The 19,127-nt window shown below is 46.8% G+C and overlaps 1 protein-coding gene across 1 annotated transcript in view; it reads right to left on the bottom strand.

Annotated features, from left to right (window-relative positions):
* The window catches only part of LOC135908135 (WW domain-binding protein 2-like), a 180,006-nt gene that overhangs the window by 129,325 nt on the left and 31,554 nt on the right, over positions 1-19,127 (bottom strand). Inside the window, exon 2 of the mRNA XM_065439901.2 lies at positions 6,351-6,453. Coding sequence (XP_065295973.2) covers positions 6,351-6,453 — 103 coding nt within the window. The remainder of the gene's footprint in view (positions 1-6,350; positions 6,454-19,127) is intronic.

The raw sequence follows: 19,127 nt of genomic DNA, 5'->3' as shown, positions 1-19,127 counted from the left end.
TACGATGCTGTAGTATATATGTTGTGGTGATGACTGAATTCTCAGCGTGTAGGAAAGTGTTAGTGCTCTGCGCTGCTGTAAGGACAGCTCATTGCAGTCAACGTATAAACTTTGGACAGGTGATGTTCTGTAGGCACCGCTTGCCAGTCTAAGGCCAAGATTGTGAACTGTATCAAGTCACTTAATGTAGGACTGCCTAGCTGCACCATAAAATACACTTCCGTAGTCGAGGATGCTACGTACAAGAGATCGGTATATACGTAATAGAAATGTTCGGTCAGATTCCCAGTGCTTGTGCGATAGAACCTTAATGACATTTAGTGCTTTATTTGCTTTACTTTTAGTTGCGTTAATGTGGGCCAGGAAATTAAGTTTTGTGTCAAAAGTTACGCTTAAGAATTTGTGGTCTTCTTTGACCAGCAGCATCGTACCATGCAACGTAAGAACCGGAGTGCAGTGTAACCCTCGTTTCTGGGAGAAGAGAACTGTAACAGTTTTGTTTGTTCAAAAATGGAAATGATTTTTGTCAGCCCATTGCGTGATTATTTATTGTTATTTGTAGTCATCTTTCGCAGGTGGGTAAATTTGAAGCACGGCAAGCCACTTGCAAATCATCAACATATAATGAGTGCATAACAGAGGATGAGATGATCTTATTAACAGAGTTCATTTTGACTGTGAAAAGTGTCGTGCACAGAATGCAACCTCGTGGAACGCCATTTTCTTGTGTAATTGTGCGTGAAAGTATTGTGCCGAGATGTACTTGACACATTCTATTTGACATGAGATCACATAGATAATTTAGCATTCTGCCACGAATTCCCTGGTCAACTAGGTCTCAACATTCTATATCGCCACGTGGTATCATACGCCTTTTCTAAATTGAAGAAGAGCACGAGAGTATTTTTGGTGTAGAAACGCGCCATGTATCTCATGTCCTAGTCGCACAAGATGGTCAGTGGTGGAGCAGCCCTTCTTGTATCCGCACTGGTGCATGTCTATTAGGCTTCTTGTTTCAAGGATGAATGCGAGTTTTATGTTTATGACGCTCTCACAGGATTTGGCTAGACAGCTTGTTAATGCGATGGGTCTATAGCTGCTAGGGGATGTTGTGGGTTTACCAGACTTCAGAAAAGGTACTACTACCGCATTTTTCAAATCTGTAGGCATTACCCCCGACTTTCATATCTTGTTGAAAAATTTAAGAAGTGCCCCTACTGATGCTTGAGATAGGTGTGCCAGCATTGTGTAGTGGACACGCTGAAGACCTGTTGTTTTTTTACAGGCAGAAAGAACTCTGTTCAATTCATGTATTGTGAGGGGGTTATTATACATTTCAGCTGAAACCCCAGTGGTGGGCAGTCTGTTTCTCTGACGACTGTTTATATTTTAAGAATGTATTTTAACAGTTTGCTGAGCTGGAGAAGTAAAATTGTTCATCTAATAAGTTGACCTGGTCCTGTAGTGTTGTTTGTGTGCCTGGACATGTAAGTAGTGGTATTATGTAAGATGAGTACTCTCCTCTGAATTTCCTCACCTGGTCCCACATTCGTTTCGATGTGACTGTACTATTAATTGAAGATACATATTTTTGCTATGATGATTTTTCAGCGTGTCTTCGAATGAATCATGCTTTGGCTTGTTTGAAGTTTAAGAGGTTGCTATAGGTGGGGTACCTCCGTAGGATTCCCCAGGCCTCATTTTGTTCTTTTTTAGCGTCGGTGCACTCCTTCGCTCACCAAGGGTTCAGCTTTTTGTGCACAATACCCGATGAGTGGGGTATCGCCATTTCTGGCGCTGAGATTAGGACCTCAGTGAGTTTTTTAAGTTCATGAACACTTAGGTCTAGCGAAAAAACATCTTCCAGTTTCCAGTTCTCCATAAAAATCGGCCAGTTAGCGAGCTGTAATTTCCATTGGCGTGGCGTAACGTTTAAGATTCGTGGTGACGACAAGAGTTTAATGACTGCAGGTAAGTGATCACTACCATATGATGTGTCGAGGGCTTCCCATTTAAGATCATTAAAATGAGATGGTGAGCAAGAAGCTAAATCTAAACAAGTAAAAGTATGGGAAGTTGGTGAGAAGTAGGTTGGGACACCTGAATTTAAAAGGCAGATATCATTGGATAAAATAAAATCTTCAACCAGCCGTCCTCTTTGGCCAGTTTTGACACTGCCCCTAAGAGTAGAATGAGCATTAAAATCCCCTACTAAAACAAGTGGTTCCGGTAATTGATCTGTTAAATTTTCTAACTGTTTAGTAGTAAAATTTGTGTGGGGTGGAATAAACAGCGAGCAAATGGTGATGGTTTTGTAAGATAGAATGGTCACAGCTGCAACCTCTAAAGAAGTATTCAAATGGACATTTCGGGTAGGAGTGCTGCCCTGCACGACTATAGTCACTCTACCTGACAACGGCTGGAACATTTGCGGTCCCTTCGGACAACGGTGAAACCTTTGAGAACTTGACTATTTTTTGGACCGAGATTGGTTTCCTGTAAACACACTGCAACTGGTGAGAAGCTGTTAATGTCTTTGATGTCCCCTAGATTGTGTATGAGACCTCTACAGTTCCAATGGATAATAAAAGCCATTTTCAAATCGAAAGGTAAGAAATGGCACTACGGAAAGAATAAGAGGTAAGATGTTAGGTGACATAAATTTAAAAAGGCTAACACAAAGGAGCGATAACCTTTAGGTTATTGCTTTCTTATTTAGAGTGGCTACTGGGACTTTGTCCCTCGTTCCGCGCGCTAGAGAGCGCTTGTCCTTCGCTGTCGATGACACCAGGGTTTTTGCGTCGACCTCCATCGCTCTCTCTGAGGCGCTGGAGGACCGAGAGTTTCGTGCCGAGACACGTGTTTCGGGTCTTAGAGTTTGCTTGATCTTAGGGCCCAGCAGGACTGGTGTCTGCAGGGCCTTTGAAGAGGATGGAGCAGCGTTGGCTGCTTCTACCTAAGGGGCGGGAAGGGTCACTGCAAGACCACTATACCGGGCTCGGAGGACTCCCGAGGCCTCTGTGACACTGCCTCCACCTGCGTCACATCGGCATAACTTCTTCGCGAAAGGTATGACAATCGGTTTCGTGCTTCATAGAACAAGATTTTTTCCTTAACAGTTAGTACAATTACTTCTTTTTTTTTTTCCAACAAGGGCAAGACCGAGTAAGCTGGATGATCTCCTTTGCAGTTAACTCAATGTGGCGAAGAGGTGCAGTTGTCAGATTGGTGATCATTTGGAGCTGCATTCAGCACAGGTTGTTTGGCCTCATCATGCATGTGGAGCATGTCCGAACCTTTGGCACTTGAAACATCGTCTGGGGTTCGGGATATATGGTCTCACATTGACTAACATAATTTGCATCGAGTGAAGTAGGCGTTACGCTTGTTCCGAAGGTGAGTATAACATGTTTGGTGGGGATTTCTTGGTCACTTCTGCGGATGACCATTCTTTGTACTTTTGTCACATTTTGTTCTTTGAAGCCCTTAAGGAAACCCTCAAGCGAATAAAGCCTTCTTCAGATATCACTCCCCTGCTTGTATTAAGTGTTCTGTGGGCTTACACTGTCACTGTCGTGTCGCCTATACTGATAAGGTCAGAGAATTTCTCTGCTTGATCTTTATCATTTAGTTTAAGCAGGGGGTCCCCACTAGACATTTTGGAGGCTTTGTACGTCGGTCCGATTTTTTCTTTTAGGCACTTGGCTACAAGGAATGGAGAGAGCTTTCTTACTAGCACGTTGCTTTTGCTGTGGATTACATAGTACTTGGGGAAAGGTGGAGCATTGCTTTGAATGGAGAACTAGAACGGTACTTTGCTACGGCATCTTTTCAGACGCCGATCATAGGCAACAGAGGTTTGCCCTGCCATAAAAAATGTGCATGTTCGGCAACAGCGCCAACTGCCCACCACGGAACCCAACGAGGGGGCGCGGCAGAGCTTGTGTACAAGCTTGCATGACACCAGCCGTAGGCCGTCACTATAACCAAATATGGTGTACCCAAGGTAGGATAGCCACACAAGATTAACCCTTGCCACCACGGGGAAACGAAGTAAAATGAAAAAAGAAGAAGACAGGAAAGGTCAAAAAGGGAGAGAGAAAGACGAAGATTTGAGGAGAGAGAGACAGGAAAAGACAACTGCAGATTTCCCCCAGGTGGGTCATTCTGGAGGTGCTGTCTATGTGAAGCAGAGGCCAAAGGGGCACGTTGCCTCCGCCAGGGGGCCTTAAAGGTCCAAACACCCAGCATCGGCTCAACCCCCAGGATCCCCCTTTCCCCAGCCGTGACTAAGCTGCGCACGGCTACACGCGGGAGGGGCCAAGCCTAGTGTGCTCCGGTATGTGGTGTTGCAGCACACCAAATGCCTGCTGACGCAGATACCTCTGTGGGGAATAATTTGAAATAATTACACATTGTTTCAATTCATAAAAAATATAAATGAATAAATATAATTACGTTCAGCCGCCAACTTGCGACGCTAAGTTCAGCACTACCACGCCCCGCAACTTCTGCCGGCACGCCTAGGGACAAACACATACAACATGCGCTAGGAAACTTCTCCGTAGTACCTAGGCAGAGTCATGTATTCAAGAAGCAATAGTCTCCACGTTTCCTTTCTCGCACCCACTCTTGCGCATGCGCGCACACGTCTGGCGTCTCCGCAAGCACCACGCCCCGCTGTACCTACTAGCAATTGTACACACGCGCCCCGGGTGGAGCATAGAACGTGGCTACTTCCGAACGTAAAATGTGCCGAAAGGCATGGAATTGGGAAAGGACGTCACTACCAAATAGCGGCCTTGGATTTTCTTCCATGGCTTCTTTAGGGCACATTCACACCGGCGACTGACAGTGGTCGCGCGACCAAGTTGGTCGCAAAGCGACCAGTCGCAAATGGTCGCAAACGGTCGCCTTTCTTGAAAAGCGACCATTTTGGGCCAGTCGCTCTCTGCGCGATTTTTCAGTCGCGCGACCGTGGTCGCAAAACTGATAAACCAATCAGCGGCGCACCGGAAGTGATCTTTCGTGTGTCTACATCCGGCCTCGCGTTCAAATTCCGCGTAGATTCCGAGAGTTCTCGCTGAGAGCGATAATCTCCGGGATTGCGACTTGCGGGTCGCGCTCAGCCGGGCTTGCCGGTGTGAACATCAGTCGCCTTCGGTCACTTTTTGGTCGCGAGTCGCAAATCGTCGCCCGACCTCCTCAAGTCGCCGGTGTGAATGTGCCCTTACACTGGCATTTCAGCAACCACTCGCGTATTCGCGTATCCGCGTAGGCGCGTGGCGGTTAGTCCTGGTTTAGTCTCGTGAACTGTTACATTCGTTGCACTCCTAAAAAGTGTTGTCTATCCAGTTTCTATTCTCTCAAAGGGTTACTGCAAGATGCTCGCCTATCTATTGCTCACAGGGGTGCGATTACATCTGTTCATAAGCCGGCACTAATGATGCTGCCGTGTACAAACGATCTGCTGTGCCTGTGTTTCGCTTCTCGAGGCTCAGCTCGAGAGAACTGATTGCCCCTCCTTGACGAAAGAACGAAGGATTATTGCAATAAATACAGTTTACTGCAAGTTTCTGACTCATTTTGGTTTTTCTTAAGGGCTGACAACCATCAAGCTTTTTCGCGTGCGCTCACATACACGGTTCTATTATGCCATGGGCGTGTGCGCTGCCTGCTCTGCTGAAAGTGAGTAGAGCGTCAATTCCCTAATGCGGACTACTAGCTGAAGTGCCGAATGAAAATACTGTATATCTACTTCAGTGTACATAATTTTGTATTCTTATATTAAGTACTTATGGAAGTCCATCTATATTCATGAATAAACAATGCATGTTTACCTGCAGAAAATATGTATTTTGTCACTTTATGGTGACTAAAAAAATTTTCTTTTTCTATATAGGTCAGTCTCAAGATTTTAAATCTGCAATAAAAAATTAAGACCCTGAGGAGTCACATCTGGCAAAAAAAAATCAACCCTAAAAGCGTTAAGAAATTTGTACTTATTGGTTGTCAACACGTGCATGTATGGCTTTTGGTTTGAAGGTTTCTTTACAATGAATTATCATTCTTTCTTTAGAATTTCTTCCTCATGCACAATTATTTCTACATGCATTTATGTCGAACTTGTACTATCAAATCAGCTGAGAGTAAGTGCCTTGTCCTGCAGTTTCACCATTTCTCATCTTTTTCTGTGAGCTATAGAAGTGCAAACGACGAATGTTATTCAACAAGCTCACCTACCAGCCTCGTTAAACTGAAAGTCGCAAGCACAGTGAAGGTGGTCCCTCGGAACACAGGAAATCAGGGACAAGAAGCAGCAGCCAGCGCCAACACCAGGTGGCACTCACCCGGTGCGTGGTGAGGTAGATGCGCCCCTTCCTGGTGCCATGGAACTGGTGGGCATCCGGACCCTCGAACGTCAGCTCCACTCCGTCACAGTACAGCAGAATGCTAAACACAGGGACACAAGAGGATCAGAAACAAGAAAGAGCACATCAGAAGAATGTACACTAGAGGAACATCACAGCCCTTTGTTGCACATTCTTCATGAATGGCAACCAGCAGTGCCAACAGATGGGAACACGGACGAGACACACAGCCGTCTCCTTCCTCATACCTGCCACCAATACTTCAGTAGCAAATATGAAGTCTGCAGGTACGCAGACTTCCCTGTAATATCGTACCAACTTCCGGCTTGGTTTAATGCCCTTTAACAGGCAAATTTCTCTAGAGTCTACTGATGTGGTTTTCCCACAAGAAATGGGCGTGAATGTTCCCTGGGAAAACTTTATATTTTTTTTGAAGAAGTGAAAAGTATTCTTCCTACTCCCCAAAAGAAAAACCTAAGAAAAAAAGGACTTGTTCTTTCCTATTGCTTCAGAAACCACAGAACAATTGGGATGCTTTCCTGTGACGCAGAAAGCAAGAAAAGAAAAAACTGCAAACTTCTTCACTTTCCATCGCTGTCTCATATGCAGGAACCAAATGGCACAGCAGTGCCTTGCCAAATATATTGCACCCACTTTTCTGCTACACTCCAGGCTGCAATGCCAACACATATTCACAACACAACATACTCGCAGAAAAAAATGAAATGAAAAATGCTATTTCTCTAATGACATTTATTCAAAGCTTGTTCGCACCTCCTGAAGCTGCATTTCATGCAACGTAATAAGATGACATCGCTGAGATTGGCTCAAAGGGCAGGAAGTGCTGTAGATAAATTTCTGTGGCAACGAAAGGCACCAAAACAACTGAAAAATTTTGCAAAGATTCTGTAAGTTGGTGACACGGTCCTGTAGTGGAAATAATACTTCCAACAGCCTTGTTGTACACATATAGCATGTGGAAAGAGTATTTCCCAATGGCCACAAAAGAGATAATGCCTTAACTAGCCCTTTAACCAGTGCTGGTCTACTTGAAAGCTAGAGATCTGACATTTCCAGTGCTATATAGGAAAAGAAATCACAGAGGAGAGAACAGCAGGACAGCACCATTCCTGCTTAATACTTCTGCCACCATTGTGGCAGAAGTATTAAACTTGAACTGGATTATGGGCCTGTACATGCCAAAACCACACTCGGATTATGAGGCATGCCGTAGTGGTGGACTCTGGATTAATTTTGACACCGTGATGCCCTTTAACATTTCCCAACCTAAGTGCAGATGCGTTTTCTATTTCACCCCCGTCGAAATGCAGCTGCTGCAATTGGGATCAAATGCACAACCTCTAGCAACGCCACAGCTGCAAAGCTGACGCGGCGGCCACAGAAGTGTTGATTTGATGGTCGACCACTTCCGTAGTGTCTCCTGGACTCTGCGGTATGCTTTAATTAATGTGGCTTTGGCTTCTGCACACCCTGCATAAGTTGCCCGCTTGACATATTTGCATGGCGTTTATTTTTCAGAAATAGCAGCAACGCACTGTACTGTAGTGTACCTTGAACTTAAGCTTATCCTGTGTCCCTGCAACCGCTGCCCTACAGTAGTCGGGTTTCCTTGCCTTCTCACATTACCTCCCCCTCTCTTGTATGGGAAGAGCCTCCCCTCCTCCCTCTCCTTCTCTTCTCTCTACTGTACTATCTGTTTCCCCTCTGGCCTTGCATCGGGGCAAGTTAGTAGAAAAGGAAGTGCTGCAGTTTCTGCAATGCTTCTGAGAGGAGCCACGGATAATTACAGCTTTCAAGCGGCTAATGTGGTGAGGGCCAGGGAGCTCCAGAGAGTATTGTGCACGTTCGACGCAGTGGGGTGAAAACGAGTTTCTCCCATCTCCTTTCCTCTCTTACTTGCACCTGTCAACTATACACAGGCTCTGAACCCCCCTATGCACACGGTGTGCATGACAGCAGCAGCCCATAGCAGCAGCAGCAGTAAGAAAGTCGAAGGAAAAGGCAAAAAAAGCTCCGCGTTAAAAACCACTATGAATTTGCCTAACCAAACTGTATGACCCCCAATTGCGAACTTTGTTTTTGTACGTCTCCGTTTTTTGTCATTTCCCTACTTTTAGTCCGCCAATCTCCCAATGACCCCTTACTAATCTCTACTGCAGACATGTTTACTTCCCCTGCTCTTATGAAACCAAGGGCTTCAAGAAGGCCAGTGGTACCTAAATCGACCACTGGGCAAATATCTTCACATTCCAATAAGATTTGCTCCATCGTTTCCCTAGCTTTACCGGAGCAAGCACATGCTTCTGCCTTCTTATATCTCACTCTATAGTTGCATGTTCTAAGGCATCCCTATTTCGCTTCGAGAAGTAATGAGCTTCCCTTTGAGTTGTCATAAATTGTTTCTTTCCTGATTTCGTTTTTTCCTCTTAAGTAGTTACTCATGGCTGGTTTCATTTCCATTACCGCCACCAATGAGATTATTTCAGCCTCTCTGACTTTCTGCTTGACGTCTTTTGTTGCTGTGTTGCCCACCCTACAGGCCGCATAGTTGCTGGTAAGCTTCCTAGTTCTTTTCCTCCCCTGTGAATCAATGTTTTTCCTGTACAGATACCTGGACACGCTCCCAGCCCATTTACTTTCTTCCATATTCCTCAGTCGTTCTTCGTAATCAATTTTACTGGCATCACGCAGAGTGGCACCCTCTGTGCACATATTTCAGATGCTACAACAGGCTAAACTGTGGCGTACACGAACAATGCCAGAAGCAACACAAAAAGTTGTTCTTCAAAAGATGGAAGTGGCCGCTTTGAAAACATACTCTTGCCACAGTAAATGAGTGCAGTGCTAGAGGAATCACTGAAGCTTGCCAATTCTTTAAATATATTATTGTAATTCAGGAACTGCAGGGTTTTGACTGTTTTCTTCCACACTTCATCGCATGCACAGGTACGCATTTTGGTTCTGCTAAAATGCAAGTTGAATGTTCAGTGCCAGTCTTATCATTCTGTGTCCTGGCTATCTGCTGTACTGCGCAGCCAGTAGCCATTCAAGGAAACTGTAAAACAAGTGCAGCTGCCAGTGAATGCTAAGCTTTAGCACGCTGAATTTCACAGCCCCAACAAGACATTCTAGCCTTGTAAAAGAGGGAGAGAATAAGATCTATCATTCTCTTGTTACAAAGACTCAATAGCTGCTTGTGAGCAGCACCCAAAACCCGCAGCTTTTCCCACCTCTGCTGAAAGGCTGGCCAGTTTTTTGCCAACTAAACCATACTGCCCCTTACTATCCTTTCATCACTTTCCTTTACCCTACTTGGCATTTCTTTATTCTGCACAATGCAGGGAGCGGTATAGGGAATGAAATCTAATGTTTCCCCAGTTGCCCTTTTCCAATGCACATTACTGAATACACCTCTACATTAAAAAAAGGAATGCATTATTTGCAGCCAATTCCTTTCCATTAAATCTAGCAATAGACCTCATCTACTCGAATTAACAACCTCAGCTCAGCTCGAAGACAAAGGATGGATAAACAAGTGCATAACCATCACAAATCCAATCCAACTAGCCCCGATTTCCAGTCTTAAATCTCCTCTACTAGACTTCAGAAACGCATGTCCTCCAGCCTGTTTTATCCCTATCTTATGCACTCAAGTCACAGTATACTGAATCCTGACCTGTTCCACTGATAACTTATTGCCACATACCACTTTGAGTTTACAGCACTTATTCACTTTCAATGCACATTTGACGACAGTACCCTTTTGTTATTGCTGTGAGATTTATCAACGTTGCCTGCCTACATCTTTAAAACTTCAAAACCCTACCCCGTAGTAATTTATCTTATTCACAAGACTTTTACTGTAGAGATGGCGATTACTCAGCATTGTGTGGGCCCTCACCAGTCCTCCTAATGTCGCACAGCCCAATGATATGTCGGGTAAAGCTCGATCATTCACTCAACAAGGCTTGTGTGTCAGAGTTTCAGGGATCAGTCTCCAGTGGCGACCTCTCCAGATTCAAAGCTTTTTAACAGGGAGCTAGGGGTCAAGTGTGGCTCAAGGACAGTCAGTTCCTGCTCTGACAAGGAACCGTTTTATCTTGCTGAGTGGGCCTTCAAAATGTTATCACACTTCAGATTAGCGCACATTCACTGTCCATCAGCGGGCCTACATCAGAAGTGCAAAGCCACTCAGCGTTTCAAAAATGTTGTTTCCACTGGAATTCAAACAAAGGAACTCAACACAGGAACCGCGGGCTCCACACTAAACCTCCACCACTGAAATTTTCTAACTTGTAAAATTGCTTATTCCACATGACCGAATGAGCAACATCCAAGTGACAAGCTACTGGGCCTGCACAAGTGACACTTTAATGAGGCACACAGTAGCCAGGCATCAACAAGCTAGGCTTTTACAAAATGATTGAGGTGTGAAAATGTTTACTGCTTCCAGAGTAGTTCTCAGATGTTTATGACACTCGGTCATAAAAATCCACCAGTTACCACAACATCTACCAGACGGTGGCATCTGAAACCATTGACGGATTGGTTTTTTAGATGCATAAATACAGGAGGGCACATTACAAGTGCACCTGGATGCCCATAGCAATTTTGTCCTCCCTTCGCTGCCAGGCCCACAAACTTGCTGAAAGTGGCTGCCAAGGCCATGCAAGCTTAGCAGCTGCACTCTCCTCCTTGCTGCAGCAGTACACAATTGGCTCAAGTGACTAATAAAACAGCTCACATTAAGCAATCAGTAGGGAAGACACAACATTAAGCTCTGTGGAGCCTTGTCTCAACAGGCTGCATTATTAGCTGTGTCCCACATCCAACAGCAAAGCAATAAATTTTTACTCAAGAGGAAGCTTTAGCTTGGGAGCTCCGATCTAAATACTATAGAGGAAAGGAGAAAGAGTTTTTCTCAGCAATCATTGCGCTGATTTCAATGAGGTGTTTGTGTAATTTAAATGAAAAAGATAAAATATTGTAACTGGTTGAAGCAGACTTTTTATAGCGAAGCTGTATATGGCTAGCCGATTCATCTGTCCATCCATCCATCTGTCGGTCACCTGTACACCAAAATCTCCTCCAGCACAACCCCATGCATATGCGCGAAAAAGAGAGAGAGAGAGGCGTGCAATTAGCCAACACCACCTAGACAGCGCAAGGCCTGTTTACTCCGATCCATGGCGTCAGCTACCTGGCCCGAAATTTTCATTGACAAGGCTGGCGTGATGAAAGCGGCGACGTCAAAATCACTATTGCCTAGTCGGGAGTATCCCCATTAGATTCTATGGCAGTCGGGCCAGGTAACATGACATCATGGATCGGAGTGAAAAAGCTTTGTGCTATCTACATGGCGTTGCATTAGCTGTGCCAGTAGTGACGTCGTTGTTCTCCATTGCAGTCAAGCGGGCGTGCAGCACTTTCTCTTCATCTCCAAAATGGGTAATATGTACTCCTGAGGAGCAGGCCGCTTTTGATGCTGCAATGCTGCGAGCAGAACTGGGAACAAGCTTGTCTACGCCATGCCAATGCTGCAGCCCGGGCACAAGAACAGGCTCGTGCATCCGAGCGGAAGCAGCAACTGTGTAGTACTAACGATCTGGCAGCCTACCAAGCCGTCATTTAATGAGCTGTCGGGATTAACCCAGTGGAAAGTTACTGATGGGCATTTGTTATCGCCCACCTGTCTCTGACTGCCTGTTTGTGTCTGATTTTCATAAAAGTATTTCTAGGAGCCTTGAAAAGTTTCCCACTAACAAAACCTACTTATTTGGGGATTTTAATTTCCCTGATATTATTTGATCTCACTTGACTTCATCGAGCATTGATTCAGGTGATTTCATGAGCTGTGTTTAGAGTTCAATCTTACCCAGATAGTTTCTGAGCCTACTTGCAGCACTAATATATTAGGCCTTATTCTTGCAACAGAGCCACATCGTATAAGCCTTGTCGTGTGGCTTGATGGATACTGTAGTTCTCAATTTCAGTTCTACTCCAGATCTACTACTACTTACTGCAGTTCTCAATTGATAATCCACTGAAATTTGCTGGTGCTGAACATAAGGTTATCGGGGATTATAACAAGGCAAATTACGAACAAATGAACAATGAACTTGGGGTTTCCTTTCACATAAACGCATAAACAGTGATGTCAACAGACACTGGTTCTCAAATGACGTTAGAAGATTATCGAAAAGAAAGAAGCATCTATTGAGATGCTAAACGAATAAATTCTAGTGATAAATGGCGGAATTACTTTGAGTGCTTACACCAGTATAGGATTGGATTAAAGTGTTCAAAAAAAAAATCTCTATCACCAGGACCTGCTGAACATACTCTGCAAAAACCCTAAAAAATTCTGGGACTTGCTTTCGCAAAAAAACAATGCACTTGCCAGCCTTCCTCCAACTAATCCTGATGGATCCTTGGTTTCTCCTGAATTGCAATCTGATGTTATGAACTCCTACTTTAGTTCTGTTTTTACTCTAAAAACCTCACTTCCCCCAAACTCCCTATGTGATTATAGCTTTGTCCAAATGGATCCTGTACTAATTACCGCGGAAGGAATTATCAAACTTATTGATGAGCTCAAGCCTTCCAGTGCCCCGGATCCCGATAATATCGTTACAGTGAAGAGAAAAAAGTTGAATTGGACTAGAGGGAGACAAAGTGTGGCAGTTGCCTGAACGTCACATACCTCTGTTGTAGATATACATTTTACACTCAGGGCCTGGTTTCTTCCTGCAACATTTTGGTGGAAGGTGCGGGGTACAATCACGGAACTTCGCAGCGGACGTCATCTACCTGCCGCCACAATGGCAAATCAACCGACACAACCAACAACGCCTCAGCAGCCCGTGCCAACGATCATCCTCACTCATCCGCAGGACCCAGGGACATTTTGTGGCACGGACAACGACGACGTCGAGGACTGGCTTACGAGGTACAAGCGAGTGTGCGACAACAGGTGGGATCCAACAATGATGCTAGCAAACGTGATATTTTATCTAAGAGGAACTGCGACGCAATGGTACAACACACAGGAAGCTGACCTAACGAGCTGGGATGTCTCAAAAAAAGAATGTGAGACCTGTTTGGGAGACCTGTCGGTTGTCAGCTGGCAGCAAAAAAAGAACTTGCATGCCGCGCTCAGACGTCCACCGAATCCTATGTCATGTACAGTGCTCACGGAATGAAACGCGTCAATTTAGGGCTAACTAATGCCCAAACTTTCGTTTGTACCGGCTGCAGTTCGTGTCACATCGACGTAACTTTGGTGCGTACACTTAGAGAGGAGTCAGAGTCACCTTTAGTGACCAGATTCATAGCGACATGACATGGTACTCTCGAGTTCTCTGCACATATGCTGGGTTCTACCAAATACTCGCTGTCGCGTTTCATTCCGTGAGCACTGTACATATAGGATGTGCTGGCTCTCTGTCGCAAGGCTCATAACAACATGACCGAGGCAGATAAGATTGGTCACATACTGAAAGGTATTGCAGACGATGCCTTCAATCTCCTGATGTGCAAGGATTGTGCCACTGTGGATGCAATTATAAAGGAGTGCCGGTGCTTCGAACAAGCGAAGGGCCGCCGCGTTGCTCGAACTTTAGACCGATTGCCCAATACCGCCGCGACAAATTCTTGCCAAGACCCACTGCAGTTCGTTCAGCCCACAGGACCGGAAGATATCACGCGCATTGTTCGCCGTGAGCTTGAGGTTATGGCTGCAACTCTAGTTCGTTCCGACTTTCGCAAAAGCGTGCCCGCTATCTCCTTTATACAAGTGGTCATTCGGGAGGAAATAGCAAGTTTGGGCATTCCATCTCTCTGCTCGGTCCGCCATACAAACACCAACCAGATTTCTCCAGCCGCTCGCTCCCAGACGCAAAGCTTTCCGCCACTCTGTCGCAATTCAGCCAGCTGGCGCACAGCAGATGATAAACCCATCTGTTTTAATTGCTCCGGTATTGGACACATCGCCCATAATTGCCGCAACCACTGGTCGTCGCCTCCTCGGTGGTCGTCTCCGAGTCACTACCGCCAAGTACCAGACAATCGTACTTTCTCGCCCTATACGCCAACTAACAACATCAACGCCGGCAGTGCTCCACCAAGATCCAGCCGCTCCCCGTCTCCGCAAGGTCGTAGGTCCCGTTCGCCTCTCGTTCACCGCTCTTCGTCCCCTTCTGCAACCACTCGCTTCACTTCGGGAAACTAGGCGGTGCAGCTCCCGGAGGTGAAGCTGCAACTCCGACCCGGCCCACAAATCCTCTGTTGACCCTGCCTACATGTGGAAACCTACTGGACATTGAAGTTGATGGTGTTCCTGTTAGATCTCTCGTTGAAACAGGAGCACAGCTTTCAGTTATGAGCGCTGCTCTCTGCCAAAGGCTTAGAAATGTTCTGACACCCGCCGTACCGGCCACTGTGCGAGTCGCCGATGGGAGTACTTCACCTGTCCTTGGAATGTGCACAGCACGTGTGACCATTGGGGGCCATCATACTGTTGTTCTATTTATCGTCTTTGAACACTGTCCGCACAACCTAATTCTTGGCCTCGACTTCCTTTCGAAAAACTGCCCAAATTGACTGCTCCGCAGGTGTTGTACAGTTGGATCTGCCGCTTCCTGCCGATGCAGCAACTTGTGCTTCTCACTGCTTATGTTCTGCTGAGTTTGCAAGGCTGTCTCCACAGGCAGCTACAAATATCCTCCTGACGCCCTGTCGTACCGTACCTGATGTCGAGTACGTCACGTCACCGCTTACTGACGTGGTTTTGTCGCGCAATATTGCCCTGCCGATCACCTTATTCCAGATCCGCGAAAACTGCGCTCATGTGCCCATCCTCAATTTTGGATTTTCGTCGCATGTGCTGCCACACGGTATCGCCATAGTGCATATCACTCCTTTGGAAGAATTTGAGGTTTCTTCTCTGACCTCTGAATCCAACGGACCTTTGTCACCCACTCCTCCATACTCGATGCCTGCGGACGATGTTTCTAAGATGATTGCCCCTGACCTTCCTTCCGAGCAAACAGCAGCTCTTTGTCAACTCCTGTCATCTTATCGGGACATCTTTGATTTGGACTACCGTCCACTTGGCCAGACATCTGTTGTCACGCATCGCATCAACACCGGTGACGCCAGCCCCATTCATAGGTGGCCATATTGTGTCTCCGCAACAAAAAGGGCCATCATACAGAAACACGTAGACACAATGATGGACAAAGACATCATTGAACTTTCCAGTAGCCTGTGGGCATCACTGGTTACTGATTACTATCCTGCTGCATTGACTACCGTCACCTCAACAAGATAGTGTTACGCTTCGCCTGCGACGTGCGGTATAGCCAGCGCGGATGCAATGGACGCCAGGGCTTCGTTCACAGCGGCGGACAATTTGGCCAGTTCAGCGCTGTCCCAACGCCTCCTGCTAAGCGCATCCAGGCATGTTTCAATGCCACGTGTCTTCGTGTGTGTGTGTGTGTGTGCATGTTGGTGCCCACGCTTGTCAAAGCCCGGCAGCCAGGGAGAGGAGCTCCCCAAATGTGAAGCGAGGAGGTCTGACCGGCACCGGCCCGGCGGATACGTCACTTCTTGTCACAACGTATCTGTGCGCCGCTGTCACATGCGCCTCTTTTGAGCCGTTCCTTCTTGCCCTCGACTCTGAGAGTATAAAAGCAGCTGCCCCCGGACGTTAAGAAAGAAGATTCGATTTATTCAGTCAAGTAACGTGGTCTCCCATTTCTCCACTTTGGTCGACCTGACCGGCCGCTCTTTCGCGATGCTATAATAAACAAGTTGTTCTGTTAGCAGTCGACTCATCCTTTGCCAGGACCTTCGGATGCTTCCAGCTCTGCCCCAGGCCGCCAGGCCAACGCTACCCTTGGGACTTGCGACCCATTTGCAACAACTGGTTGCCAGCGGCGAAATCGCGACAACGGAGGCCAGCAGCGAAGATATGCGGTCGACTGTATGCTGACCAGCACAACGACCACCCGGGAGCAGTGCAACGAGCCCTGTGTGATGACTGGGTGCTTGCAGTGGAACGACTGCGCTGAATTCTTGGCTGTGAGGTTTGGTGAGTGCGGGACTTTCTTCTTCTGAGTTTTGCCAGGCTTTTGTTAGTGTCAGAAACAGAGCTGGTAATTGCGGTTGTCGTTGCTGCCGGGTTAGTTTGCGGCAAGACAATAGTAGGCAGTAGAGAAAGCAGCATTCAGAGCAGCCATGGATTGGAAGTCGTTGCACTAACCGAAATTGCTGAAGCTTGCAAGAGAGTTGGGTCTGGATGTCTCAGACAAACTCAGAAAACCAGAACTGCTAAGGGCTATTCTTGAGTTAGAAGCCAAAGATGACGAGCTGTCGGAATGTTTTGAGACCATCGAGGAGAGGGAAACGGCAAAAAGACAGGAGCGCGAACGTAAAGAGCAAAAAGAGAAAGCGGAGTGTGAACATAAAGAGCAAAAAGAGAAAGAGAAAGAAGAGCACAACCGTCAACACGCTTTGGAAATGAAGCGTCTCGAGGTAGAGATGGAACGCGCTCGTAATGGAAGTCAGGCACACGGTGCAGGAGAACGAGTATCATTCAAAATGACTGACCTGATGCGGCCGTTTAAGCTTGGAGAGGACACTGGTTTTTTCCTGGTTAACTTTGAGCAAATGTGCGAGAAGCAGGGGTTCTCTCGGGAAACGTGGCCACTGCGCCTGCTCACTTTGTTACCCGGCAAGGCGGCCGACGTAGCTGCTCGCTTGAAGAGAGAGGAGGCAGAGGATTTCGACCAAGTGAAATCGAGTGTGCTAAAAAAGTACAGGCTGTCAGCAAAGGCGTTCCGTCGGAAGTTTCGGGAAAATGAGAAAGGCAGAAGTGAGTCATATACAGAGTTTGCCTACAGGCTTATGTCAAACATGCAGGAGTGACTCAAAGAAGAGAAAGCGTTTGGTGACCACAAGAAAGTTCTGCAGTGTTTCGGGCTGGAACAGTTTTATAGTCGGTTAGCTGAGAACGTGCGGTACTGGGTCTTGGATAGGCCAGATGTTAGTACGGTGGCTAAAGCCGCCGACCTAGCCAAGGAGTTGGTGACGCGTCGGGCTCGCGGAGCTACGGACGGTCAAAAGGGTGAATTTGGCTCCAAGTTTGAGAGGCCAAAGTTCACGCCCATGAGAGCAAGGGGGGACACACGTAGTGCGGATGTGAGTGAAAGCAGTCCGACCGAACGTAAGGAGACGGCGGCAGCCGAAGCCAAACGCAGAAAGCGGTTCGAGACGAGGCAAGCACGCGTGTGTTATACGTGCCAGAAGGCGGGTCACCTTTCGGCGCAGTGTCCAGAAACAAAAACAAAAGTCGTGTTTTTGTCATTACACAGCACTGACGAGAACATGAAGCTTCTCGAGCCTTACATGCGAGACCTCCTCGTGAACGGGGAAGAGTGCAGAGTGCTTCGTGATTCCGCAGCTACAATGGATGTAGTTCACCCCTCTTACGTAGAACCCGATATGTTCACAGGCGAGTGCACATGGATCAAGCAAGCCATGGAAGCTCATAGCGTGTGTCTGCCCGTAGCAAAAGTGCTTATTGAAGGACCTTTCGGAGCACTTGAGACAGAGGCAGCAGTGTCATTTATGCTGCCCCCCCAGTACCCGTACCTATTTTCGAACAGGTCCGATCACCTCCAGCGCAAGAAGGGGCTTTTGTTTGGTGAGGCTAGCGTTTACGCCTTAACCAGATCGAGAGTTCGGGAGCTCGCTGCAAAAGTGGTAGCTGCGAGGCCAACGTTGTTGAACAATCAGAAAGGGTCGGAGGCGCAGCAAGCTGATATCAGAGCATGTCCAAACTGAATAAAATTGAGCATGTAGCGTTCAAGCCACCAGATACTGGAGAGGAAATGCCAGACATGGGAAAGTTAGAAGAGCTATCTGCAGATTTGCTCATCTTGCCTACGTCAGATGGACTTAACAGGTTGCTAAAAGTGATCTGGTCGGCTTTGATAGCCGAGCAAAAAAAGCATGGCAGCCTAGAAAACATGCGCTGCAATGTCAAGGAAGGTATCACCAAGAAAAACGCTCGTTTTGTGGAAAGAAGTGGGGTCCTGTACCGGAAGTATCTAGACCGCAGGGGAGTGGAGTTCGATCAGCTGATCGTGCCTCAGTGCTACCGTCAGGATCTGTTGCGCTTGTCGCATGGGGGTTCGTGGTCCGGACACCTAGGAGTTAAGAAGACTAAGGACTGTCTCTTGCAAGAGTACTATTGGCCAGGGTGTCTTCGTGACGCAGAACACTTTGTGAGGACATGTGACACCTGTCAGCGGGTGGGCAAACCAGGAGACAAATCGTGGGCGCCGTTGAAGTTGGTACCTATCATTACGGAGCCTTTCAGACGGCTCGTTATTGATACAGTGGGACCTCTGCCGGTAACAACCACGGGGTACAGACACATTTTGTCTGTGATCTGCCCAGCAACAAAGTTCCCTGAAGCACTGCCGCTTAAAGAACTCAGCTCAGTTGATAGTCAATGCACTACTGTCCATATTTGCGCGAGTTGGTTTTACTGCGGAAATCCAGTCAGATCAGAGCACAGTGTTTACTAGCGCTTTGACGACAGCCTTTCTCGAAAGGTGCGGGGTAAAGCTGTTACACAGCTCAGTGTACCACCCACAGTCGAATTCCGTTGAGAAGCTCCACTCCGTCATGAAACGCGTGTTGAGAGCATTGTGTTTTGAACAACAA

This window comes from Dermacentor albipictus, chromosome 8 (genome assembly GCF_038994185.2).
Source record: "Dermacentor albipictus isolate Rhodes 1998 colony chromosome 8, USDA_Dalb.pri_finalv2, whole genome shotgun sequence".
NCBI classification, from domain to species: Eukaryota; Metazoa; Arthropoda; class Arachnida; order Ixodida; family Ixodidae; genus Dermacentor; species Dermacentor albipictus.
Note: the sequence above shows the minus strand (reverse complement) of the source record. Positions and strands in the feature narration are given on the sequence as shown.